Raw genomic sequence first — 26,300 nt, forward strand, 5'->3', positions numbered from 1 at the left:
ATGGGTCTCCTTCCATAACTTTCCAATTACGAGTACGAAAAGTGAGCTTCCCCTATCTCTTTTGTAGGAATCAGATAGCAATGCTCATTCGTGAATAGCATTTTATGCTTCCGCTACTTCGTCGCAACATGTCAGTTTTTTGGTCTTCTTTTATATTTTGAAAATTTTCTGAAAAAATAAGAAGACCTTTTAAAATTCCCAAAAAAATGCATTTTGTGAATGAAATTTGAAACAACATTTATTTTCAAATTCTGAAGATATTTTGTGAAAAACAATCATTTTGCGAAATTGCTGTCCTGAGAACTAATATTTGTAATTTCTGAAGATTATTGACAAGAAAATAAGTAAAGCTGAAAAAAGGTAAAAATGAAAAATAAAATATCAGAAACAAATAATAAAACTATATTGTATTTTCAAAAACTATATCACATCCAACGGCCCACTAAGAATTCTTAGGACATCCCTCAATCCAGAGAGCAACTAGTTGACGAGCGCTCCTTCGGGAACCTCACAACTATCAGCGCCACTTGACGCGCTCTCAGCCACCCGCCACGTGTCGCGCTTCCTCCGGATTAGTTTTTATTTATTTTTCCGCACATGTTTTTGGTTTTTTAAACGGTTTTCCTTGGGTTTTTTTTTTCACATTTTGGCTTTTCACCGGTCTTCGTTAGCTTTGGATAAAAAAATAGAAAAAAAGATTGCATGAAAAAATTCGTTTTTTTTTCTGCAAGAGGTACGGTTTTGCTTCCACGAGAGGCGCATTTTTGCTTTCGCGAGAGGCATGCCCATGACTCTTGGAAACAGAAAAAAAATGCATTTTTTGTTTTTTTTCTTCCGCCAGAGGCATGGTTTTGCTTTCGTGAGTGACACAATTTTGCTTTCGCGCGAAGCACGACCATGACTCTCGGAAACGAAAAAAAACATGTTTTCTATTTTTTTTTCTTCCGCTAGAGGCATGGTTTTGCTTCCGCAAGAGCCACGACCGTGCCTCTCGGAAACAAAAAAATGTGTTTTCTTTTTTTCCTTCGTGAGAGGCACGGTTTTGTTCCCGCTAGAGGCATTGTTGTGCTTTCGCGAGAGGCAGGGCCGTGCCTTATCGGAAACGAAAAAAAACATGTTTTATGTTTTTCTTTCTTTCGTGAGAGCACGGTTATGCTTCCGCAAGAGGCACAGTTGTAATTTCGTGAGAGGCAGGGTCGTGCCTCTTTCAGAAAGGGAAAAAATGTGCTTCTGCTTCGGGTTTTCGTCCAATTTTTTCATGAAAAAAAATTCATCAAAACTTATCACCATGGAATCTAATTTTGAAGATCTCGATGCGAGGAATTCAACGGTAAAAGCGGTTCGAGATTTGGACACAAGGTTTAAGAGATAAAACATTTTAAATAAACAAATCTATGAAAAAAGGGAAAATTTCCGGATTACAATAAGTGACACACATGCAGTGCGCCATTTATCACAACCTGAGAAGGTGCGAATAATATTTGCGATGAGTACTCCTCAATTAGTGATTTCGCTCAATCCAGTAGATCCTATATCGCGCATACCGCTGGTAACAAAACGACACAATATGGACCTACCCATTTAGTGGACTTATGTCTTCCTAGAACCGGCTCTTCTATTTTTCTATTGGTTTCCTTCCAGGATTTTTGTATTTTTTTTATGTTTTCAGTCCACGAACTTTACATAATCCTCAAACATTATTTTAAAAAACATGAATTTTTTTTTAAGTCATGAAGAGTTTTCAGTCTTCTTCGTATTTCTGGAATCATGAACATTCTTTATCTCTCAAATAATTATCGAATTCACGAATATTTTTAGAATACGTGTTTTTTTAATTTTAAAAAATAATTACGAAATTAAATTAAATTTATGAATTTTTTTGAAATACGAGAAAATTTTAAAATGCGAGAATAATTTTTGAAATTCTGGAAATATATGTCAAATTTATGAGCATTTATGATGTTGGGAATATTAGTTCAACTGTTTCGGAATTTTTTTAAATCTGTGGACATTATTTCAATACTTGATTATTTTAAATCCAGGAACATTTATGAAATACGTGCACTTTTTGGAAAATCCAGACCATTTTTTGTAGTCCGTACACATTTTTTATATTAAAGAAGATATTTTGAATTCAGGATTATTTTTTGAAATTTAAAACTTTTTTGCAATCCGATCATTTTTTTCAAGATGCAAAAAAAAAAGAAAGTAGAAAAGAAAAAAAGAAAATAACAAAGAAAGGAAAAAATGAGGACGCTCAGCACATGGGCCGACCCAGAAGCGCCCGCGGGGGTTTAGGGGTTGGGTGTTTCGAGGTTATCCCCGGCCCATGCACAGGGATTAGGAGGCCTACGTAAATCCTTCATTCACTAGAAATAGAAATGGAGGATTACCGTTGACCGGGGCTATGTAAACCACAATGGACCCATTTAGTTAGTGGGTGTGAGCCTGTTTGCCAACATGTCTAGCCAACTGCCAGGAACGCATGTCGGGCGTGTAGGCTTCTTTGTAGTATGTGCTGCCGTGGACTGTAAATGAAGGATTAGAGCTAGTACACGATAAGCCGAATGGAATCATACTCATTTTTTTGCTTTAGGTTAGAGATTTCTTATGAGACATTGTGCAGCTCTTCTTCTAAAGTAACAAAAAATTAGCTCGGTAAGCAATATGGGGCTAAATAAATTACTACATTGTTTTTGAGCGTGGAACGGTTCACACTAAATTGAAAAAAAATATGGTGAAAACTGAGAAAATATGGGCTTGTATAGTAAAAGCTATTTTCTATTCAGTACTATGCAAACGGTGCATAATAATGCTATTAAGCCCCTCTTATTACACACATGTTATAGAAGTCATGGGTTGTGCCTAAATACAAACTGTGTGTGATAGCTTTTTGTCGGTCATAATCCCTACAGAATAACCATACATGATAAACTACATACTGTCGCATGGATAAATCGCGTGTATACATCGCACATGATGCCTAACTATGTGCGATACATTTTTTAATTGGGAACGCTACAAATCTGTTGTGCAGCGATTTTAGTAGGGACTGAGGTGGATTTAATCCTCTGCACGTCAAAATCCCCTTCTTTTTTTTGAAAGTAAATCCCCTTCAATCCTCTTGACAAATCTGTAACCAAATAAGACTTCACTATTCACTGGGTTGGCCTCCCAGGAAACGTCATCCAAATAACATTTCCGCCTAAAAAACGTGTGAGCTTCACCTCAAAAAAAGAAAACAAACAAGAAAAAACGTGTGACACAGTTTGGGACCCTCGCCCTCGAGCTCCGAGGAGAGCCGCCGCGCTGCGCCGGTGGATGCTACGCCGAGCTCCCAGGCTTCTCGCCGCCGTAAACCTCACCTTCCCCGCCACAGCCGACCTCGCCCGCATTCCCTACCCGGGCCTTCACGTACCAACAGCACTGTTCCACCATGCGCCCGCTGGGGGCGAGGGTGTCGCCCGCCACCTGCTCGACGGAATGCCCCACGGAACACGGGCCAGCTCCATCGTGCGCGCGCTCAGGGACGGCGCGCGCCCGGCCGCAGACGCCGTCGCCGCCCTCCACTGCGCGTCCCTCAAGTCCGGCGCGGTGCTGGACCCGCCCGTGCGCACCTCCCTCCTCACGGCCTACGCCAGGAGGAGGGGCGATGCGTGTGCCACCCTGGCCCTGTTCGAAGAGGCCGCCCGCCCAGACGTGATCCTGTGGAACGCCGCGCTCGATGCTCTGACGCGGAGCTGCCGTCTGGGTGACGCTGTTGTTCTGTTCCGGCGGATGGTGTGCGTGCTCGGGGCGTTCGATTCGGCCACCATGGTCATCATGCTGTCGGGGGCGTCGCGTGCCAGAGACATGGAGCTTGGGACGGCGCTCCATGCCGCGGCCGTGAAGAGACGCCTCGACACTGACCTGAACCTTCAGAATGCTCTCGTGGACATGTATGCGAAGTGTGGGCGTTTCTGCACTTCGGAGGCTGTGTTTTGGAGGATGCCGTGTTGGGACACCACCTCATGGAATTCTATGATAGGTGGAAGCACGTTCAATGGACTTTCTGAAGTTTCAGCTTGTTACTTCAGGGAGATGATCCGTTTGGCGGTTCAGGCAGATGAGGTGACCCTGTCTTCTGTCCTTTCAGCTGCTTCTCACACAGATGATCCTTTGTCCTTTGGGGAGTCTGTCCATGGCTGTGTGGTCAAGCTTGGTTACGAGGACACTGCATCTTGCTCGGTGGCGAATTCTCTGATAACATTTTATTCAGAGCTTGGATTTTCCAACGATGCGGAGAATGTCTTTGCAGGCATTTCAAGTAAAACTTTGGTATCATGGAATGCTATGATCAAGGGATTGGTGGAGAATGAAAAGGTCAGCGAAGCCCTTTTTGTTTTCCATGAAATGATATGCAGGTACCAGCCAGATCATGCCACTTTAGTGACTGTAATTTCTGGCTGTGCTGACCAAGGACACTCCGTGAAGGGAAAGAGATCCATGGATACATAGTCAGAAAAGGCCTTCTGCATGAGGAGTCTTCTATAGGAAATAGCTTACTTGGCTTATATATGAAATGCCATCACTCATTTACTGCTAAGCTTTTGTTCAGGACAATGCCAGTAAGAGACCTGATCTCATGGAACACAATGCTTTCTAGTTACTCAAGAGATGTCACATTGGGAGTAGAGGCTCAAGCTATGTTCAAAGAGCTGCTTTCTGAAGGTTTAAAGTGCACTTTGACCACTATACTTGCTGTTCTATCTTCATGCTCTTGTCCAGAAGACCTTAGCTTTGGCAAAGGAGTTCACTCTGTTATCCTGAAGTATGGATTTGTGAGTGCAGTTTCAGTTGTTAATGCGTTGATGCACATGTACATATGCTGCGGGGACACACTGGCTGCCTTAGCGCTGCTGGAAAGAATAATGTTGGCATCAGATATTATTTCATGGAATACAGCCATAGTAGGCTGTGTACAGAATGGACTACATGGTGACGCCTTGGAAGCCTTTCGGTTCATGCATTCATCTTTGCCACTAAATCCTGACAGCATTACACTAGTTAGTGTTTTATCAGCATGTGGAACTCTTAAACTGCACTCCCTAGGAAAGTCCATCCACTGCATGTCACTGAAGCACTTGCTTGCATGCAATTTGAGGGTGAAGAATGCCCTGTTAACCATGTATTTCCGGTTTGCAGATACTGAAAGTGCCGAGTCAATCTTCTATAGTCCCGGAGATATAAATTTGTGCTCCTGGAATTGTATGATTTCTGGCTTTGCACGGAATAACGATGGCTGGAGAGCATTGCAGTTCTATCAGAAGATTGAAGACTTCGTGCCTGATGAAATGTGTACAGTCAGTATCATCTGTGCTTGCACTCAACTAGGGGATCTTAGATATGGAAAGAGCATACATGGGCATGTGGTCAGGTCTGATCTTCAAAATAATGTTTTTGTTTCAGCATCGCTAGTTGATATGTACAGTAAGTGCGCAAGACTCGACGTTGCTGTCAGAGTATTTGAATCCTCTGCTGAAAAATCAATTGCTTGCTGGAACTCCATGATATCAGCTTTAGGATTTCATGGGCATGGGTTGCGATCAATAGAACTATTCTGCAAGATGATTCAGTCTGGGATGACAGCCACAAGTAGTACTTTTATTGCTCTTTTGTCAGCTTGCAGTCACTCTGGACTCACTAACGAAGGATGGGAGTATTACTACCTTATGTCAGAGAAATTTGGGATTACTCCAACAGCCGAACACCATGTATGCATCGTAGACATGTTTGGTCGTGCTGGTCGGCTGCAGGAAGCACATAAATTTGTGGAGAGTTTACCATCCAAGGAATCACATGGAGTTTGGGGTGCACTGTTAAGTGCTTGCAATAACAAGGCTGAACTCAAGATGGGCGAGTCCATCGCAAAGCATTTGCTCTGCCTGGAGCCTGAAAACAGTGGTTATTATGTGACAATTTCTAACCTGTATGCAAATCAAGACATGTGGGATGGTGCAGTCAAAGTTAGGGACATTTTGCAAGATAAAGGATTGATGAAGCCCCATGGTCATAGTATTGTTGGGTAAAGGGTGGCAAAGGAATGGTGGAAGCTATGCTGTCCAAGAAAAAAATCCACTAAATCACCAAAGGTGCACATTCCCTTCACTATTTTCTGTCATGCAGACTCGCTCAAGCACGATGCAGGTATCTGTCTGGTTACACACTTCTCCTCGTATAGTAATTAAGTGATTGAACCTATTTACATAGTATGTCGGATGAATTTCCTCATTTGGCCTTCAAATTTTTGTTCAAATTCTGAACTTCTATAATTGTTATGCTGTTTGTGGCTTGATGATCACTCTTGAACTAATTTTGCAAGTATATTACTGGAGATAAGCAAAACAAAATCAGATTTTAGCCAAAGGTTTTCGTCCTTTAAGCAATAGAAAATTAAATAAAATAAACGGGAGGACAAGCTGTATGTATCATACTACTCTGTTATTATTCTGAGCCAAACAAGCTTATGCCGGTGCTATACTGACCAGGGACCCCTCCCAGCCCCCGCGTCGCTCCCAGGGGCGACTCGGGAGGCAAAACCCTAGCCGCCGCCCAGGCTCCCCTCCTTCCCCTCCCTCTCCTCGCCGTCGCCAGAGGATGCCGGCGGGCAAAGCCCTCACCGGTGGACGGCGGCGGCGGGGCCCTCGTTCGTGTGCTCGCGCGCTGCTGCTGGGCGCGCTGGAGCGGCGGGAGCGCGCGGTGGCGCGGCGGGCGGCCGTTTGCTCGCGGGGAGGTCGAGATGGGGTGGACTGCGTGCGCGGTGGCGCTGCCATGGCGGCCGCCGGCCGCTGATGCGTGCGGCAGAGTTGAGGGCGCCCAGATCTGGGCCGCACGAGCCCGCCCAGGCTCTGCCCCCACCAACCCTTCTCCCTCCTCCCACCCCTCCCGGCCGCCGCCGGCGGTTGCCGCTGGGTTAGTAAGCACGCGTGCGGCGACCCTGACGGTTGCTGCTCCGCTGTGCCCCGGCGGATCCTGGCGGCGGAGGCTGCGGGCCAGCGCGGCGGCGGCGCGGTGCAGGTGGCTGCTGCCGCCTGCTGGACGCGCTCCCGATGGTGGCCGGCCTGCTGGAGCTGCGCTGGTCGGTGCCCACTCCTGCGACGACAACGTTTCTAGGCTTCCCCCATGTGTGTTGGTCTTTTCCGACGATTCTGCGCCATGCCTGGTCTGCCACTGCATCTAAGGTCTTCGTTCTTGGGTCGGGGCGAAATCCCCGCGCGGCGACGACCTGCTCTGTCTACGGCGACGCCCGAGGGTGCCGTCACCTCCTTGGAGGCGTTGGCATGACCCTGACCGGACCTCCTCCTCGAGCACCGGGAGAAATCCTAGGTCCGGCCTCCCGGACCGGGCAGCGGCGGCGTCTCAACGCCGTTCCCCTCTTGATGGCGCTGCTTTGGCTGCAAGTGGAGTTCTTGATGCGACAGATGGTGGTTGGCGATGCATCGCTCTGGCGTAGACTGCTACACAAGGAGCAGGTCGCAACGTTTGCCTGCGCTGGCGCTCCCCAATGAATGCTACACCAGTTCCAATCAGGCCCTGCCTTCACCCGCCGACTCTCTAGGCACATGGGTGCGAGGTACGTCGGCCTGGGCAGTCCTGAAGCTGCATTCGTCCCTGGAAGTGTCTTGCAATGGCAGTGATGCTGCCCTGTTGCTCCGAGTCTCGGTTGCTTCGCCATTTTGGCTGGAGGCAAGGCTGGGCGAGGCCTAATGTCGTTGAGTGTCTGTAGTTGAGGGCACCTCCTCACCTAGCTGTAGTCACTTGGTGAGGACGGTCGTGTGTGTGTGTGTGTGTCCCTCCTTTCTGGAGGTTGTACCCCCGATGTCTTCCTGTTCAATGCAATGAAACGCAATTTGCGTTTTCTCGAAAAAAAACAAGCTTATGCCTGTGAGAAAGAAAAGTTGAAACGAAGTATGTTAATGAGCTCAAGTGTTTATATGCCATATTATTATTTTTGGACGCCCTTCATTACCTCATCTAGATTACTTTTCACAAGTGTTACCGGCACTCTAGCATGAAATCCATCTAGTCATTTCTTAAACAACCGTTTATTTCATGTAGGTGGTCCTGTCAACCAGCCAACGACCATAAGCCAACTCTACACCATTCTGCCGACGACCATACAGCTGCAATTCTGAATCTGGCATTCCGGCACTTGACACGGTTTTCCAGGTTCATCAGGTGGCTTCTGCTGGTAAGCTCGATGCTGGTCTGTGCCCTGGCGTCATCATGGGTGTCCATGTGGCTAGTTTCTTTTTCTAATGTTTGTACATTTTCGCAGAAGATGCTAACCAGAGGTTTGTCTGTACGGCAACGCACTCGAGAGCCAAGGAAAAGCAAGATCCAACCGTGTGGAAATTCTGCAATGATGGTACACTGCGTGCCAAAATTCGCAGTTTAGGCGGGCATGCTACAGCTAGTTTTGGATTGATAAATGGAGGAGCAGACAAATTGGGTGGTTATTATTGGGTGTTTGGGCGCAGGCAGGCAGACACGGAGCATGTGGCCGCACTGGAAGCCAGCCTAGAAAAATACTCTGGACTGGACAGCCATTAATCACCACCGTTCTCTCTCTACCACTCCAGCCTGCCTGCTTGCCAGGATCTCTCTCTCTCTCTCTCTCTCTCTCTCTCTCTCTCTCTCTCTCTCTCTCTCTCTCTCTGGACAGTCCTTTTCTGGGCAAGATTTGTTGTCACTGGGCAGTATTCTCCAGTTATGTTGTGCACATGGGCATGGAGGAAGCTATTGCTAGCTGGGAGCAATACACCCGTACACTAATAGATGGGCATTCCCCATAGTTGTGTGATTCCTGTGCCATATTGGATGCAGCACATCTTATAAAGACAATTGCTTTCTGGAAAGGCAGCTGCTGGCTCTGTCTACATGGGAGAATATATATGTGGCACCTGTGTCTGCAGGTTCTTCTTTTAGTTCCTTTCCACAGTAAGCAAGCTGCCATCTGGATCAGTTCTACCCAAAAAAGGGAACAAAGAATTAGGAGATTTTTAACTAATTTAGAATGATTTTAGTCACATCTTTCCAGAGTGAGAAGTTGCAGTGGATCATTTTACAAAAAGAGGAGACAGATAACTTACAATATTGTTAGTCTCGGGAAGTGAAGATTAATGTACCAGTACCTATGATGTGACATAAAAATTGGTATGAATTTGGATAATGTGGCTAGTTTGGGGTGAATCGAAGCTGCGTAAGATATTGTTTATGCCGATTGCCTAAGCATGACATTGATTAGCTTTGCTAAAGATGTTTGACGTATCATGAAAGAGGAGGGGCCCTTTGGGTATGTATGTTTCATGTAGCAGAGTGCCTCAAATCATTCAGACACATCCTATGTGTGCCATTATTAAAAGCAGATAAAGAGCTTAGCAAGCTTACATAGATCCTAATGTTAATCTGGTTCCTTTCACTTTTGGACGAGAAACCACATCGCATGATCTACACCTTCTTACCCATGTGAAGCTGCACATGTTTGCGGTATAGTGTTTACTAATGAGACCAAAGCCTAACACCACCTTTCGCTCCATTCAATCCTACAGTTTCAAACCCCCTTTTTTACTTTATGTTCTAACTTAGTTTATTTCCGCGTTCTAATTTGTAGGTTAGCTAAAACTCCTTTTATTCTCGTTTCCTAGCAACAGATAGAACAGACCATTTCCAAATTATGGTTTGGGTGCGAATATAGCTACACAAACAACATAGTTGCGGGGTTGGTAGTGCCTTCCAATTCGCTCCCTGTGGGTTTCAACCCTTAGTCACTATGACCTATCCTAAGACAAACCAAAATTGAATTTACCATGGTCTGTCCCCTCTCACGTCCAGTCAAAGCCCTACACAGATCGGGCCCCATGGATCAGCGTACTGTCTGAAACCATATGCGGGAGGGTCAAAACTAAGCATGCCACTTAAATTCAAGGGTTCGTAGAAGTTCTCAAAGGGCCCACTTAATTCAAGGGTTCGTAGAAGTTCTCAAGGGCACGCAGGCATTTTTTACGGCTCTGTCAATGGTCGGTATTAGAGCACTTCTGCCTCCCTTAGCATATCCTACTTCCACTTAAAACTAAAGTGTTCTTTGGGGGGCTGTCTGGGAACGTTGCTTACTGATGAACTGGTGGCTAAGAGACATGGCCCTTCTAATGGCTTGTGCGCTCTCCGTGGGAAGGGAGAAAACGTTGACCATATCTTTTTCTCATGTATCCCGGTGAAGGTCATGTGGGCTAGCGTTAGAAAAATTCATAATTTTACCTAGAAAACCTCTAGCTTCACTGATTTCTTTTGCATTGACCAAAGTGTTCCCTCTTTGCATTGAAACATGATTTGGACATGATTTCGATGCTTTGTTGGTCCTTTTGGACGGCGCGCAATAATATGGCCAGATAGCTACATTTTCAAAATGTCTATATGTCTTTAGTTGTGGCTTCTAGTGAAAAATTGAAGAAAAGCTATGGATGAAGAATATACGGCTGTAATGAAGAGTAACACCTGGCACTTAGTACTCCACCTCGAGGTAAAAACGTGATGGGCCACAAACAAGTTTGTCCCAGGTATAAAGTGTGCCTTGTTACTACAGGCTTCAAGAAACATTAATGTTTTGACTATCAGGATGCTAACCCTATTGTAATAGCTTCCACCATAAGAATTGTACTAGCACATATGCTCGTGCGTTACAACATGGATGAAAATTGATATGTACTTCAATTTAGGAAACATTGGATGCTCAAGCACAACATATCAACTCATTAAGTAGTTTAACTGACACACTCAGTTGCCCTAAGGGAACTCCCCACTATATTTGAACTTATAATCATTTGTATTAACCCTAAATCTAGGTTGTGAATGTGCAGCCGACGAACTTACAACATGGCCAAGTTAAACAATGTCGGATTGCAATTATATATTAAGTTATATCATACTGCCATAGTCTCATAATATACCAACTATCTCATGTTCACCGACAATCCCGTGTACAAAGCATCCAGAGTATTGGGAGTTACTTTTACTTTTTGAGATATGTGAGTTAAATTCTTCCTACTCAACTGTAACAAAATAATTGTGTGTTCGTTTCTCCAGGATAATCAGGACCCACTCCTCACCCTCTATCGATTCTCAGAGCGGTTTATTGTTTTTCATACAACTTGCAAACGTATATAAACTGATGAAATTTAGTGTAAGAAAATAAGAAGCGGTTGTTTAATTTCATAAGCAAACAAATCCTCTCATTTAGGTTTCAAGGGCTCGAGGGCCAAAACTCAACGACCAAGATACAACCTCACGCGAAGATTAAATGCATCTAACTGTAGCCAGTGACCACGTGAAGAAGCAGTTTCCACGTAAATATTATATTTTGGCTGCCACGTGGGATAATTGGGCTCGCATACAATGCATCAATTGGAGGAAAGAAAACCCATTGCATGCATTGGCTGGTGTTCTATAACGATCTGCTGGGGAGATTAAATCAAGCATTTTTCATGAATGACCCAAAAATAACGGACATAGTCAGTGCACCTGGCTTAATAATGATGGACGGAGGTAATAGACAGAAGTACGAGCTAGCTCAATTTACTCACTCAAGGTTTTTATTTTTTCAACAAATGTTCAGAATCTTAAAAAATGTCTATATGTCTTTAGTTGTGGCTTCTAGTGAAAAATTGAAGAAAAGCTATGGATGAAGAATATACGGCTGTAATGAAGAGTAACACCTGTCACTTAGTACTCCACCTCGAGGTAAAAACGTGATGGGCCACAAACAAGTTTGTCCCAGGTATAAAGTGTGCCTTGTTACTACAGGCTTCAAGAAACATTAATGTTTTGACTATCAGGATGCTAACCCTATTGTAATAGCTTCCACCATAAGAATTGTACTAGCACATATGCTCGTGCGTTACAACATGGATGAAAATTGATATGTACTTCAATTTAGGAAACATTGGATGCTCAAGCACAACATATCAACTCATTAAGTAGTTTAACTGACACACTCAGTTGCCCTAAGGGAACTCCCCACTATATTTGAACTTATAATCATTTGTATTAACCCTAAATCTAGGTTGTGAATGTGCAGCTGATGAACTTACAACACGGCCAAGTTAAACAATGTCGGATTGCAATTATACATTAAGTTATATCATATATACCAACTATCTCATGTTCACCGACAATCCTGTGTACAAAGCATCCAGAGTATTGGGAGTTAATTTTTTCTTTTTGAGATATGTGAGTTAAATCCTTCCTACTCAACTGTAGCAAAATAATTGTGTGTTCATTTCTCCAGGGATAATCAGGACCCACTCCTCATCCTCTATCGATTCTCGGAGCGGTTTATTGTTTTTCATACAACTTGCAAACGTATATAAACCGATGAAATTGATACACCCCCCCCCCGCGCCGCCTCCTCTGAGGCGACTCGGGGGCGAACCCTAGCTCCCCGTCTCGTTTCGCCTTCGTTTCCCCCCCTCTCTGCCGCCGCCAGAGGTGCTCACCGGCGCGGCCGCGTGGCACCGGTGAAGGTGGCGGCGGGGATCCGGGCGGCTCCATCGCGGGTGGAGCGCCTTGGTCTCCAGGGCGGCGGCCCTGGGTGGTGGCGCGCGGCGCGGCCTGTGCGGCGGGCAGCGCCGGCGGGTGCTAGTGGGCCTCCTCCCCGGCCGTGCGGGCAGCGTGGAGGCGGTGGGCGTCGGCTGTCGCGGTAGCCCCCCGCGGGCTGCTGGTCCGCCATGGTGAAGCTCGTCTCCGACCCCGATCTACTCCGATCTACTCTGGATCCGGTCCCTGGTGGCTCCTGCCGCCGCCCTCGGGTGCCAGTGCTGCGGATCTGGTGGCTGGAGGCGGATCCGGGGGAATCCCTTGGCCGGCGCGGCGGCCACACCGAAGGCTGCGCCTTTGGGTGTTGTTCCCTTGCTGAAGGCTTCGGCGAGGATCCCCTCCTCCCATCCCTCCCTGGAGCTCAGGTGAAAGCCTCAGAACCCCCTGTTCCATGCGACGACGGCACCGTGGTGGCGTGCTCCTTCTTGAAGGCGTCGCTTGGGGGCTGCTCGAGCGGTGGTGGTGTTGGCGGTGGTTCGGGGGCGGCGTGTGGTGGCCAGGCCCGTCGGCAGCCAGTTTGTGCTGCCATTCTCGGCCTTCTCCGTGGTTCGGCGCCTTCGTTCAACATCTCTCGTCCGGCGTTCTGCCTCGCCTCTGCCGTCGACGGTGCTTGGGTGGTACGGTCCTCGTTGCGTGTGGGTCTGCTCCTGATGTCTCCCCTTGGGCAGCTTGGGCGCCTTGATTTGGGTTCTTGGGGAACGACTCTGCTGGTCGCCGGTGCGGCACCCATCGAGCCTGGGTGAAAGGGCAGTGGCCCTTTGCGATGGCAGAGACAAATCTTTGTTGCCCATGTTTGGTCCTTCGGTGGCATTCTGCGATCACAATACTCGCACGGTGGTACCCTCCTCCCGTGGCCTTAGTTGGTTGTTTGTGTAGGTGTAGCGACGGGTGTTGGCAACGGCGGGTTGGTCTTGCCCGCTGGTTGTTGCCTTAGAGTTATTCTTCTTTGCACCTTGTATCCCCTGTTTCCGCTTTCTTCCTTTTTGTTTGTTTGTTCCCTGTAATCCTGGCCGGTTGATGGCTTTGTTCAAAGCCGGGTTAGGTTCGAGCTCCCCTCGGGCTCGGCCGGCGCCTTTTCTCTAAAAAAATATAAACTGATGAAATTTAGTGTAAGAAAATAAGAAGCGGTTGTTTAATTTCATAAGCAAACAAATCCTCTCATTTAGGTTTCAAGGGCTCGAGGGCCAAAACTCTACGACCAAGATACAACCTCATGCGAAGACTAAATGCATCTAACTGTAGCCAGTGACCGCGTGAAGAAGCAGTTTTCATGTAAATATTATATTTTGGCTTCCACGTGGGATAATTGGGCTCGCATACAATGCACCAATTGGAGGAAAGAAAACCCATTGCATGCATTGGCTGGTGTTCTATAACAATCTGCTGGGGAGATTAAATCAAGCATTTTTCATGAATGACCCAAAAATAACGGACATAATCAGTGCACCTGGCTTAACAATGATGGACAGAGGTAATAGACAGAAGTACGAGCTAGCTCAATTTACTCATTCAAGGTTTTTCTTTTTTCAATAAATGTTCAGAATTTTAAACAATATTTGCATTTGTAAAAATTAGTTTATTTTTTAGAAATGAATCCTTTTTTCAAAAAAATTCCAAAAATTCAGAAATAGTTTATTATTCCAAAAAATCACTTCTTTTCAAAAAAGTTTGAAAACTAAAAAAGGTTTAAATATTCTGCTGCAATTTTTACAAGAAAAATCGAAGAACTACGGTGGCAGACGTTGTTAACTCACGGGAGGTCACGTGATTGGTTCCACTCACGCACAATTTTTTGTTAACTGTTTTTTATGTTTTGCCACTGCTGTTTGTTTCTTTAACTCCTGCGCTACAAATATGGCCAGTGATACGCGCCGGTGCGCCGGCCGAAATTTCGGCCGGTCGCACCGCTGGCGTACGATTGGTTTAAGTTACAGCCACGGATCTGCACGTAGCCTTTTCCTTCGCTAACTGCTTCGTTAGAGTTATAAAAAAACTGCTTCATTACGGAAACAAAGGAAAAGCCATGACGCCCCACCACGTGTAGCTAGTAGCCTTAAGGCAGCAAGCTCGCCGGGCGTCCTGTCCGCTTGCCTTAACGCCTGTCACTGCCCCCGTCGCCGATGCTCGCCCTCGTAGCACCCGTCCTCACCGGTTTCAATAGTACGACGTCGCCCCTAGTAGCAAAATTGTGCCGCCTGACGTCTCTGCTGTTGCAGCACCTAGCCGTCGCCGCTGTAACACGTCCATCGAAGCACCATCGTACCGCCGGTCACAGCTCTCAGCACCACCGCTCGCACCTTGATTTGAAGCTTTTTCTCACGCCGTTGAAGCTTTTATGCACCTCGCCGTTGAAGCTTTTCCCTACACCGGTGAAACTTTTATCCATGCCCGCTGAAGCTTTTTTTCATCGACGCTTGCTGCACGGGGTTGCACGAACGACGGCCACCAGTCAACGCCATGTAGCAAAAAACCTCACCGATCGTAGCCAATAACAACGACGGTTGCAGCAATAACCGTCGCCACCGCCCCGGGTCGCATTCCCGCCATGAATGGATGTAGCAAATTTTCTCGTCGGTTGCAGCAAAAAACGATGCCGGTTGTAGCAAAAAAGTTTACCGCTTCCACCAAAAAAAGCTTACCGCTGCCGTCTGCCGTCGGCATTGTAGCAAAAATGTTGATCGGATGTAGCTTTCGTAGTTGCCGGTTGCAGCAAAAAAAATTACGTGGTTGTAGCAAAAACAAAATAAACGTCACGCCGGGCGCCATGTATGGTGGTAACAAACCTTGTAGCCGGTGGTAGCAAAAAAACATCATGATTTGCAGCCAAAAACGGTTTTTGCCCGTCATCAAGGTTGCATCATCTTCACGAATTGTGTTGCAAGAAAAGGTTGTCGCCGGTAGTAGCAAATGAAAACGATGGAAGTAGCAAAACAAAACACTGGTTGCAGCAAATAAAAAATCAGCGACAAAATCATGTGGTTGGTTCCAAATAAAAAAAATTGTCGGTTGTAATATCCCTCGTCGCCGGATGTAACATCCCTTGGCTTTCAAAATGAATGGTTCCAACAATGTCTCCATTGTCACATGCCATGGTTGGTCGCTCGCCATGGCTGGTCGCGTGCCACCCATGGTCACCAACGTTGCACACGGCCTCTTGCAGCTCTCCCCGTTGTGATTTCTCCGTCATGTCGTCTTCTTTGCCCCCGCCGTGGCTCGCCCTACCAGCAAGGGCACGTCATCGCGGTGCGCTGCGTATGGAGGCGAAGATGGAAGAAAAGGAGCAGTTGCAGAGTTGTAGGAAAGAAGAAGAAGGCGTACGTGGAAAAACCGATTTGAGGAGGGCTCCCTTGATGCATCTGGAAAAATCGATTTAAAGAGCGCTCCTGTTTTGCTCAAAAAAAAAAGAGCGCTCCCGTAACGCATGATGGAAAACGATCGTAAGGCTCGGGTGCGACCGGCCGAGCGTTCGGCCGGCGCCCCGGCCCCAAGCGTTTCCCTACAAATATTCCACAAAAGTTAGCTTGTCATACTAGCGAGGAGTGCGGGCACAACACCTACTGGTTGCTGGTTCGATTCCCACCCGGACACCTTTTTTATCTTGTTTTTCGACTGGCTAAAGAGCAATCTCGCACGAGAGGATTTGCAGCGAACGAAAAACATTAGTCCCATGTCGGACGAAAAAAGATCTGGATCCCATCACAAACGATAAAACATGGAGAAACAATTCTCCCTTTAATATTTAGTAAAGATAAATATAAAGATTACGCACAACAGTCTCCAAGGGATGGTGTTTATGCTTGTTGTGCAGAACACGCCAATTCTCAATGTTATGCTAAAGAAAGTGTATCTCAAACAACCATTGGTATATGAAAATGGCTACACATATCACTATGTTTGCAAACTTGTCAAAGCACTCTATTGCTTTAAAGAGCCCCCTCGAGCATGAGACTCTTCATCAAGCATCTCATGCGTTGGGCAGGCTAACATACAGAACTATCATGCTTCTTCCACGATAGGATCATCTCCCGTGAAATCCTACATTGAGAGAAAAGTGTTACTTAAGTACACATGTCCAACTCAACAATTCATATGCAGCACATAGATTCATACAAACGAGAAAAACTCTTACTTCCAGGTTCATGTTGGAAAATATATCATCCACTGAGAAGGCATTGATTTCATTTAGTTGATCATTAAGAGGTTGCTGATCAAGTGTGCCTTCTTGCATAGGAAGAATGCTAGCTCCATCCCCGCCATCAAGTAGCTGAGTCAATGAGAAGAAATCGTCTGTCTGAAGGTTGTGAAGCATCGAAGTAGTTCTTTCACTATTGACCAGATGATTATCTTTAGTTGAAGTTCTACTTGCATCAAGTGCAGAGCTACCATTCAACATCGTTCCTACTGAGCTTGTGTTGCTTGCCATGTTGAATGGTGCCATCTGCTCAGTGAAGCCTCCCACTAATGTGGTGTTGCTTATGAATGGTGCCTTTTCATTTTGCAGAGGCAACCGGCCAGATGACATTGCATAGCTCTCTAGTTGGTTGATCTGTGGGAAGCTCACCTGTGATGCGACAAGAGACCTCCCGCCACCAACTGTTGTATTTGCAAATGAACTTTGACAATTGGAAGGGGTTTTGCCTTTGCTTATCTCCATTAGCTTGCCACACATGAGGTCAGCATAGGAATTACTATAATTGAATGAAGGAGATTCATCTAACATTATCTCATTGGGTATGTTGTTGTATAGGCTAACGGGAGGGTCACCAAAACCTGTGAATCTTCTTGCATCCGACGGTTGTTTCCCAACATACCTCAGCATTCTACCATCATGGAGGTATGACCCCATGTCTAAGTTGCTTTGGGTGTTCATCGCCGGAGCCAAGTGACCTGTTGCACCATAGTTGTTTGTACTCCAAGAGGAAGTGTCGCTAGAGGACGCACTCCATCTTCCATGTTCATGATTATGCATGAAATTGCCCTTGTTGTTCATGTTGTACGATGAGTTCCATCTTTCATATGCATCACCAGAGTGATTTGAGTTGACTTTTTTTAAATGCAATCTATACTTCTGAAATAAAAAGATAGACAAAATAACAAGGTATGAGATGGATGCTCATCGGAAAAAAAATAACAGTAAATATGTGAGTACAAAAAGAACTAATGATGTTGCATGGGTAAAAATACTCCTAAAAATATGAGGCTTGCATTATATGAGATAAGCCTCGCATTTTAAGGGAAACATTTAATTAAAATTACACTTCATGATAGTTGCATCACTAGAGCTTTGACTGATATCTTCCCCGGAAAATACAAGCTTGCACTTATATATGACAAAGTGTTAGACTACGAATAATAGTAAGAAAAACATAGAAATTAAGCATAAAGGTCGAAAGTAAACCTGTAGATGACTCGCGATATTCTCTCTACTGAGGTAATCCACATTCATCAGCTCCAATACCTTTTTTGGAACAGCCCCTACAATTATGTAATAAAAAATTATAATGAAAAGATGGAGCAGCCAACATTGTCAATGAATGAGGCACAAGATGTGAATTCTTACTATCAAGGCCGATCTGGTTGATAGCTTCTAGGAACTTGTTATGCAGCTGAATTGTCCATGTCACCCTGGGCTTTCTGTGGGTGGCGGATACACATGTGCTTTCATTGTGCTTGTTAGAATCATCTCCAACATTTCTCTTATTCCCCGATAACTTACTCTTGTCAGCAGTCGCTGGTTGAACTCTCTGGACATCACTGTCATGATCGCTGATGTGGCTTATTGCTTTGGGATTTCTCCACCTTTGAACATGTTGCCATATGTTTTTTAGCTCATGGGTATGGACTGGCTTCACCATAAACTCGGATGCGCCTTGTTCTATCCCCTTCATCACAACCTTCTTGTCGCAATCGACGGATAGCACTGCATGCCATATGACCAATGACTTAGATTTAGAATTTAGAAATTCACAAAACTCTATGAAGTGTACATATGTTTTGGTCAAAGTGCCTATAGACAAAAAAAAGCATTTCAATGTTCAATTTTATAATTCTGCTTCAATGCAGACTAAATGGGAAAAATTTCACACATTCAATATAAAGATACAGAAATAATGGCTGAAACAATAACATTAACACAATGCCTAAGCCATATCACGACATGTTCCGCGTAGGGAAAACACATCATCATGTCTAACTATTGGTGAACCTGAAGATCAAGTAATATTATTGGCAGTCAACCATGTTTCTCTAGCATACTAGGTAACATCTATCGGCCCATGTAATGCTCTAAGCATTTTAAGTGATCACACTCATATTAGTTTTTAAATGTTAAGCACCATTGTCAATAGCTTTTTTATTGCAACTAGCTAATTGTCTGTGCTTGCCATGGGGGCATACATATTCTACGTGATAATTTTCATGATTAATGTGGTCCTCGCGTCCAGTGCTTGATGATACTTTTTATAATTAATGTGATACTCCTGTCCAAAGAATGATACTCTTCATAATTAACATGGTCCTCTCGTCCAATGCTCGATGATACTTTCCATAAATTAATGTCTAGATAATTGACATGTGTAAATTACTATGTAGCTAATTAATTGCATGCAACTGTGGGCGAGGCGGAGATTGGGCAAGAATTATCTGGGACGATTTTTGGGCATTAATAGTAGAGATTCAGGAAAATAAGTACGTGTGGTTGCACTTTCTGTGAATGTAATTTGACTATAAATTAGTGTGCTGGTTCAAAGTCAACAAAAATGCAGTATTGTAGGTATTACCCATGGTTAACCTACTGGATGTATGTACTTAAAAGTGACACTCCTACTTTATATGCTATTCTCGAGAGTAAATAGTCATAAGGAGTAACAACTTTAAGGAGAATGAACATGAGTAGTAATCTCAATCTTAATAATATCAATACAACATAGGTATTTCTTAATTGTAGTATTCATGAAACCCCTAGCAAACAGATGTGGTGCAATTGTGTACTTTGTGTGATTGGTAGAACACGAATTTTAATATTAGCTTTGGAAACAACTAAATATAACTTGGTCATATTATGAAATATGAATAGATTATAGTTTTCGTTCTTATTGGTAGGATTTTACAACTAATTGAGATGATATAAAATTAAATTCTAGATGTTCATAAATACAACCAACGAACACGTGGATAGTGGGGTCTACATTACATTGGAGTGATAGAGACTCTCACTAAGCCAAACTACACATTTATAAAATTAGATTGTGGATAGTCCATAAAAGACGCCCATCGAACATGTGGATGTGGAAACTATGTTACATTGGAGTGACACAGACTCTCACTAAGACAAATTAGCCATTGGAGTGACCATGTCTCTAGCCTACTAAACACTATCAACCTAATTATTAAAAACAATAATTGGGATCTCATAATCACGTGCTATCCACGCTTGTTCCCCTTTCCCACCATCCATCCGATCTGATGGATGGATGGTTAGATATGATCCCATTGTTTTGGGCTAGAAACCGACACTGCATCCCCTACTAACTCATGTGTCGCTCCACCTCCGCTCTCCCGCCGCACTTGCCATCCGATCGGACGGATGGCTGGATAGGATGCCATTGGTTTGGGCTAGAAACCGACAATACGTCCCCTACTAACTCATGTGTCGCTCCACCTCCGCTCTCCCGCCCCACTCGCCATCCGATCGGACGGATGGCTGGATAGGATGCCATTGGTTTGGGCTAGAAAACGACAATATGTCCCCTACTAACTCATGTGTCACTCCACCTCCGCTCTCCCGCCCCACTCGCCATCCGATCGGACGGATGGCTGGATAAGATGCCATTAGTCTGGGCTAGAAACCGACAATACGTCCCCTTACTAACTCATGTGTCGCTCCACCTCCGCTCTCCCGCCCCACTCGCCATCCGATCGGACGGATGGCTGAATAGGATGCCATTGGTTTGGGCTAGAAACCGACAATACATCCCCTACTAACTCATGTGTCGCTCCACCTCTGCTCTCCTACCCCACTAGCCATCCGATCGGACGGATGAACGGTTAGATGGGACCCCGACACCCCGTTGGTTCGGACTCAATGGGGATCCCGTTCTTTAGAACTCTTCCAGGTTAGAAATAGAGTGCGGGTGCCGTGCATGTGTACGTGGCTTCATAAAATCGTCCTAAATATATAGGATCTCACATGCTGCCCAAAGAAATTAATATCCTCTCAGGGTAACTCCAAGATTGAGGAGTAAAAGCACGTTGTTAAGAACAATTGTCAATGCTCATGGATGCAAAACACAAAAGTTGGACTTTGGATTGAGAGCTGTGAGAGTACTGATGACGGGCAGATTCATCTCGAGGCGGATGAGCTCGAGGAGCTTGAAGCCGTCCATGTCCGGCATGCGCACGTCGGTGATGACGAGGTCGAACTGCTGCTTCCCTGCCATGAGCATCCTCAGCGCCGTCTTTGCATCCATCACCGTCGTTGCTGCATAGCGGCAAGCATTATTCACGAGAAACAAATAGATCACAAGGCATCGATTCTAATGGACTATGGCGAAATGGAGGGATCAAGAGACTCACGTTGGTACTTGCAACGGCGCAAGAGGGCTTCTAGTACCGTGAGGCAGACGCGGTCGTCGTCGACGACGAGGATGCGTAACCCCTCCGGGAACTTGTCCTCCGCCGCATCCTCCATCATCTGCCTTCGGTCCCCACCCATCGTGGCCATGTTCTCCGAACTTCTTCCCACCTGGAAAAGCAAACGGCATCAAGAAAAATACTGAGTAAAAAACAAATCAACACAAACCTCACAGCCATCTAGCTAAGAACACAACCCAAAACCTCTATTAGCTTCCTCGTCTCAGGACACAACTGAAGTTAACAATCCGGATTTCAGAGGAGTGGTGAGAAGGGCTGGAGGATGCAGGGCGTCTATTTATAGGGGTAGAGGGGTCAAGGGAAGGAGTGGAAGTCTTGCGGTCCAGAGTGTGCATGCGCTAGTTTCTACTCCTTAATTTCTGCAGCTAGGCCATTTGATCTGGCGATGTCAATGTGCGTGTCTTCTTGTGCAATCAGCCCATGGTTCCTTCCATGAGAGGTGAGCAAAACCACGGGTTGTGTTGCCGTTTTTTGCTTTTGTTCTTTTCTCACCAAATGTTTAATGCTGGAACACAAATGTTATGATCTTGAATTACAAAAAGGAGAGGCTCCTGCTTCCTTTGACCGGGAACAGACAGAGCGTTCATGTCTCAATCGTCAGATTCCTACCTACCTTTGCATGGCAACGTGAGAATGTGAGGGCCTAATATAAACTCAAGGAGTGGAAGTCCTTTTCCACTTATCACTTTGTGGAAAAATAATATGACAAGGGCATTTTTATCTGAAGAAAAACACTTCAAGAAGATAAGTTCAAGGGTGTTTCAGACTAGGGAGTACCGGATGCACCCTAGCTAAGGACGAGAGTAAGTGAGTCGTGACACACAAATTCGAACCAAATGATTGCTTATTATGAGGTGTCAGGCCTATGTATTAAGCAAAGAAAGAAATATATCGTTTACAAAGAAGGGAGGAAGAAATACAGGGATAGAAGAGTGGAGTTCTTGTGGTCCAGGGGTTGGATGTCTGTAGTTTCTGCCATTTTTATTTTCATTACTCTCCATAAAAAAATCAGTTTTTTTTCCCATTCCAGTGTCAAATGTCAACTTTCTTGTGGTCCAACGTTGGAGCTAGATGATATCGTCTGTATTCCAAAAGAGGCTTTTGGCGATGTTCAAGTCATATCTCAAATTAATACCTCACCTTTATTCTCATGAAATTTGTTTCGGTGCACCAAAAGCATATGTTCATTGTCTCACTATATATATATAAACTAATAGATGATCCGTTGAATGAGTTAGGCAATTTGGAGGCCCGGCCCAGTGAACCAAGATATTTTTAAATGATAAAAAATCCTATTTAAAAGTTTTAATATATTCTGAAATAGTTTGACTTGTAATTGATGTATTTTACATATGTGTAAGCTTCTCTTAAAATATACTTTACCATGTATGTAGATTTGTATGCATGTGCTGTTTGCTATTTCTAAATGTAGATCTTGGTCCTTTTGTGTGCATGAAAATTTCTAGGTGCAGTAGATAACATCTTATGATCATTTCCAACAAAAATACACCTCAACTATTTTCAAAAACCCAGATTCGACGGAGTCCAGGATCCGATCAAACTTTATCGCAATCAGTTTGAAGCAATCACAAAAGGAAACATGACAATGCATACTGATTCTGAGCGCATCACGCGTAAATAGAGAAGCAATGAAAAAAATTAATTTAAACTGTAAGTGTTGGACCAAAATGATATGGTGTGATTTGGACGAGTGGAACTCCCAACCACTTAAAATACATTCTTGAAGAAGTAGGCATGCAATGGCTGCCGTTTCTTGTTCTTTTTTGCAAAATATTAGAGATCAATGATATCCTGTGAACTTCCCTACAACTCGCATTATTCATGGACATGAATAATTATATTATGAAATGCCAACATATGATCTGACAAATCCTATTAAAATGATTTAAGGGATGCGGTAGCGCTTACTATCATTGTGGAAAAATGCTTAAAAATACCTGACCAACGGAGATGAAAGGAGTCAATGTGCCACATGACAGTTGGAGATGAAAGAACACAATGTGCCACATGAGAGAGGGGAAGAAAGGAGTCAAAGCGCCACTCGACAAAGAGAGATGAAAGGAGTTAGCACACCACGTGAAAAATGGAAATGAAATGATTCAACCCGACACATAACAAATGAAGATGAAAGGAGATAATGTACTATGTGACAAATATATGTCGTAAGAATAAAAAAGTTTGGATTTGGAGGGCAAGATTGGAACCCAATGATTTCTATATAGAAAGACCTAGAGGCACCACTTAAGGTCATTGCTTTAAATGGAGTCCAACATGATGCATTGATATAATGGTTTTCTCTTTTTAGGAAATTGTTTTTGAAGAAGATGATGACCCACCCAATGGAAATGGAAAATTTCTACTTTTTACGATGATGTTTGACGTTTGACTCTGCATAGGTCGGATACTATACCCATACAACGAATCACCTCATGGGTCCTGTACCATTGTACGATGCCCTTATGGGTACTCTAGAGATACTCCACTAAGATCCACCCCAAATTTGGTGATGTCAATTTGTTGGGAAACATAGTAGAAGACCAAAAATCGCCCTACGATCAAGATTCCGGATCACTATGAAGATGCATAGAAGGTTAGATGGGATTGTCACCAACTTCGAGTTGAAGTGGAAGAAGAGTTAGTGTAGATCGTTCTTGAAGTCCCTCGAACCGTTCAGGATGATCCCTTGAACCGAATACCGAAAGCACGGGCTCTCTATGGATTGCACGCGCACGGGCTTCACGATTCGGCAGAGCTTCGCCATGCAGAGTTTAGCATCGCCTGATAATTAGGGGAGGGAGGAAGAGAACTACACATGGCTTCTCTATTATCTGGATTAGAAAAATCTAGAACAACTCTAAACTAGAATTAGAGCTAGAGAAGGGGCGCTCGAGGCAAAGCGACTTGTCTTTCTAGGGGGCCCCTCTCATATATATATAGGTGTGGGGGAAGGGGAGGCCGACTTGGAGGGGGAGCCTCCCTCCCTTGGTGCATCGACCAAGGAGGGGGAGTCCTCCCTCCAACCCCCCTCCCCCTTTAGCTTGTCCAAAAAGCTAATAAGGGGCGCCTCCACTATTGGGCCTAATAACTTTTCCCATCAGGCCTTTATTATTTTCCTTACCCAAAGCCTCTAAATAAATCCTAGGGGCATGTTAATCAATATTTGAGCCCTCTATATTAATATTAGGTTCCTAGAAACATTTTCTGTTTATATATTTTCCCAGTATTACTCGAGACGCTTCCGGTTTCTGTTGAAACTAGTTCTTTTATTGCTGAAACAATTCTGGTAATATTTTCATTCCTCACTCCACTAGAAATCATCAGATTGTAATTCCTTGTACACGTGGCATAGGCGTGCGGAGGAGGAGAAGCAGGCGTTTATGTGCCCACTTCTCATGCTCTTAGTGATGTGTGAATGACCCCACCTTATATATTGGTCCAACTCACCCTCCACAATCGAGGTCGGATTAAAATTTTCACACTCTCTTGTCGACACTAGTAGAAAACAGGGCTTTGGTCCAGGCCGGGCCAGCCCATTAGTCCCAGTTCAGTCACGAACCGGGACCCATGTGGGCAACAGTCCCGGTTCATGAGGCTAGGGGGCCGGCCAAGCCTCGTGGGGCATTTGTCCCGGTTTGTCTGGACCCTTTGGTCCCGGTTCCAGACACGATCCGGGACCAATGGGCCTCGCTCCTGGCCCACAACCATTGGTCCCGGTTCGTGGCTGGAACCGGGACCAAAGGGGGTCCTTTAGTCCCGGTTCTAGTCACGAACCGGGACCAATGAGATGCCTATATATACCCCCTCGCCCGCGAGCAGAGCACTCCACTGCTCTGTTTTTCTGGCCGGCTGTTGGAGAGTTTGGTGGTGCTCTAGCTCACCTCCTATGCACATGAGGTGTTCGATGAAATGCCCGAGCCATACTTAAGCTTTCTCCTCTCGAAGCTCCTTGTCCAAGCTCCATTTTCCTCGAGATTTTTCTAGGTTTGGCGGTCCGTCCTGTCCCGTCCCCGTCCTCACCGCCATCGATCGCCCGTGCTGATCTCGTCGTCGGCACCACCGTGGTGAGCCTCTTGATCTTATCTTCTTTCTAAAAGAAAAAATTTCTTACTTGTATGATTTAGATAGATACTTGTGTAATTTTCTTACTTTTATTATTGTTTGTTATTATATAGTGCGATGGTTTTGGTATTCGCCTCCGTCGGCCCTCGTCCTGTCTATGATTCGGATGTGGTATATATAATCTTTTATAACTATTTGGTTCATTTATTGTTTATGACAATTATGCCGACCAATGTGACATAGATTTTTTTTATCTAGGAGGTATGTGAACCGGAAATTCCAACCGACCCTAGTGTCGAGAGGTTAAATTTAGTTGAAGAACAAAACAATTACTTGAAGGAAAAATTAAAAAACATTGAGGAGAAGAAGATGATATTGTTGCATGTTGCGGATGTCGTCGATGATCACAAGATCAAGATGGATGCAATGCGCTTGAAGATTAGAAAGATTAGAAAATATGCCATTCATACTGAGGCTTGGTATCATTATGTCGTTGGATCAATTGTTACCTTGGTTGCGATTATGATCGCATTTGTTGTTGCATTGAAATATTTTAGATAGTTTCAATGTATGGTTCAATTAGATGCTCTGGAGAGCTATATGTTGTTCAATGAGAACTATGTATGTACTTCGGTTTTAATGTGATGATGAAATTCTATTAATTTGGTCACTTATCTATTCATGATGTTCTGTAATGGTTTTTGACACACTTAATTATATATAATGCATGCAGATGAACCGACAATGGATGCATGGTAATAGAGGCACCTCCGAGTACATTGAGGGCGTGCATAATTTTCTCGTGATGGCTGAGGCAAACAAGCAGAATGGTTTTGTGTGTTGTTGTGGCACCCGATCCGCATGGAGCAGGGGCCTTTGCACGTCAGCCCAGGATAACACCTGACGCACGACAGGTCCATGATATAGCATTCCAGGTA

At 44.7% G+C, this 26,300-nt stretch overlaps 1 protein-coding gene and 2 pseudogenes across 1 annotated transcript; 2 read left to right on the top strand and 1 right to left on the bottom strand.

Moving 5' to 3' along the window:
* The first annotated feature begins 3,291 nt into the window (after window positions 1–3,291).
* Window positions 3,292–9,220, top strand: LOC119270364 (annotated as a pseudogene).
* On the top strand, window positions 6,637–7,882 carry LOC119270363 (annotated as a pseudogene).
* A 7,201-nt stretch (window positions 9,221–16,421) lies between the features above and the next one.
* LOC119273392 (two-component response regulator ORR24-like) lies at window positions 16,422–21,343 on the bottom strand. The gene is made up of 6 exons (XM_037554564.1): window positions 21,205–21,343; window positions 20,957–21,109; window positions 18,191–18,550; window positions 18,029–18,105; window positions 16,760–17,698; window positions 16,422–16,665 (listed from the first exon to the last, which is right to left on the bottom strand). The coding sequence occupies exons 1-6, from the start codon at window positions 21,341–21,343 to the stop codon at window positions 16,627–16,629; spliced, it is 1,707 nt and encodes a 568-aa protein (XP_037410461.1). The 3' UTR covers window positions 16,422–16,626.
* Between the last annotated feature and the right edge of the window lie 4,957 nt (window positions 21,344–26,300).

Source organism: Triticum dicoccoides, chromosome 3A, assembly GCF_002162155.2.
Source record: "Triticum dicoccoides isolate Atlit2015 ecotype Zavitan chromosome 3A, WEW_v2.0, whole genome shotgun sequence".
Taxonomy (NCBI): Eukaryota; Viridiplantae; Streptophyta; class Magnoliopsida; order Poales; family Poaceae; genus Triticum; species Triticum dicoccoides.

Excerpts from the sequence above, each read along its gene's own strand:
- LOC119273392 (XM_037554564.1), bottom strand. The coding sequence starts at position 21,343 with ATGGGTGGGGACCGAAGGCAGATGATGGAGGATGCGGCGGAGGACAAG. Across the intron at positions 18,106-18,190 it reads CAACCAGATCGGCCTTGATA|GGGCTGTTCCAAAAAAGGTA; the intron begins GTAAGAATTCAC and ends ACATAATTGTAG. Across the intron at positions 17,699-18,028 it reads ATATCGCGAGTCATCTACAG|AAGTATAGATTGCATTTAAA; the intron begins GTTTACTTTCGA and ends TTTTTATTTCAG.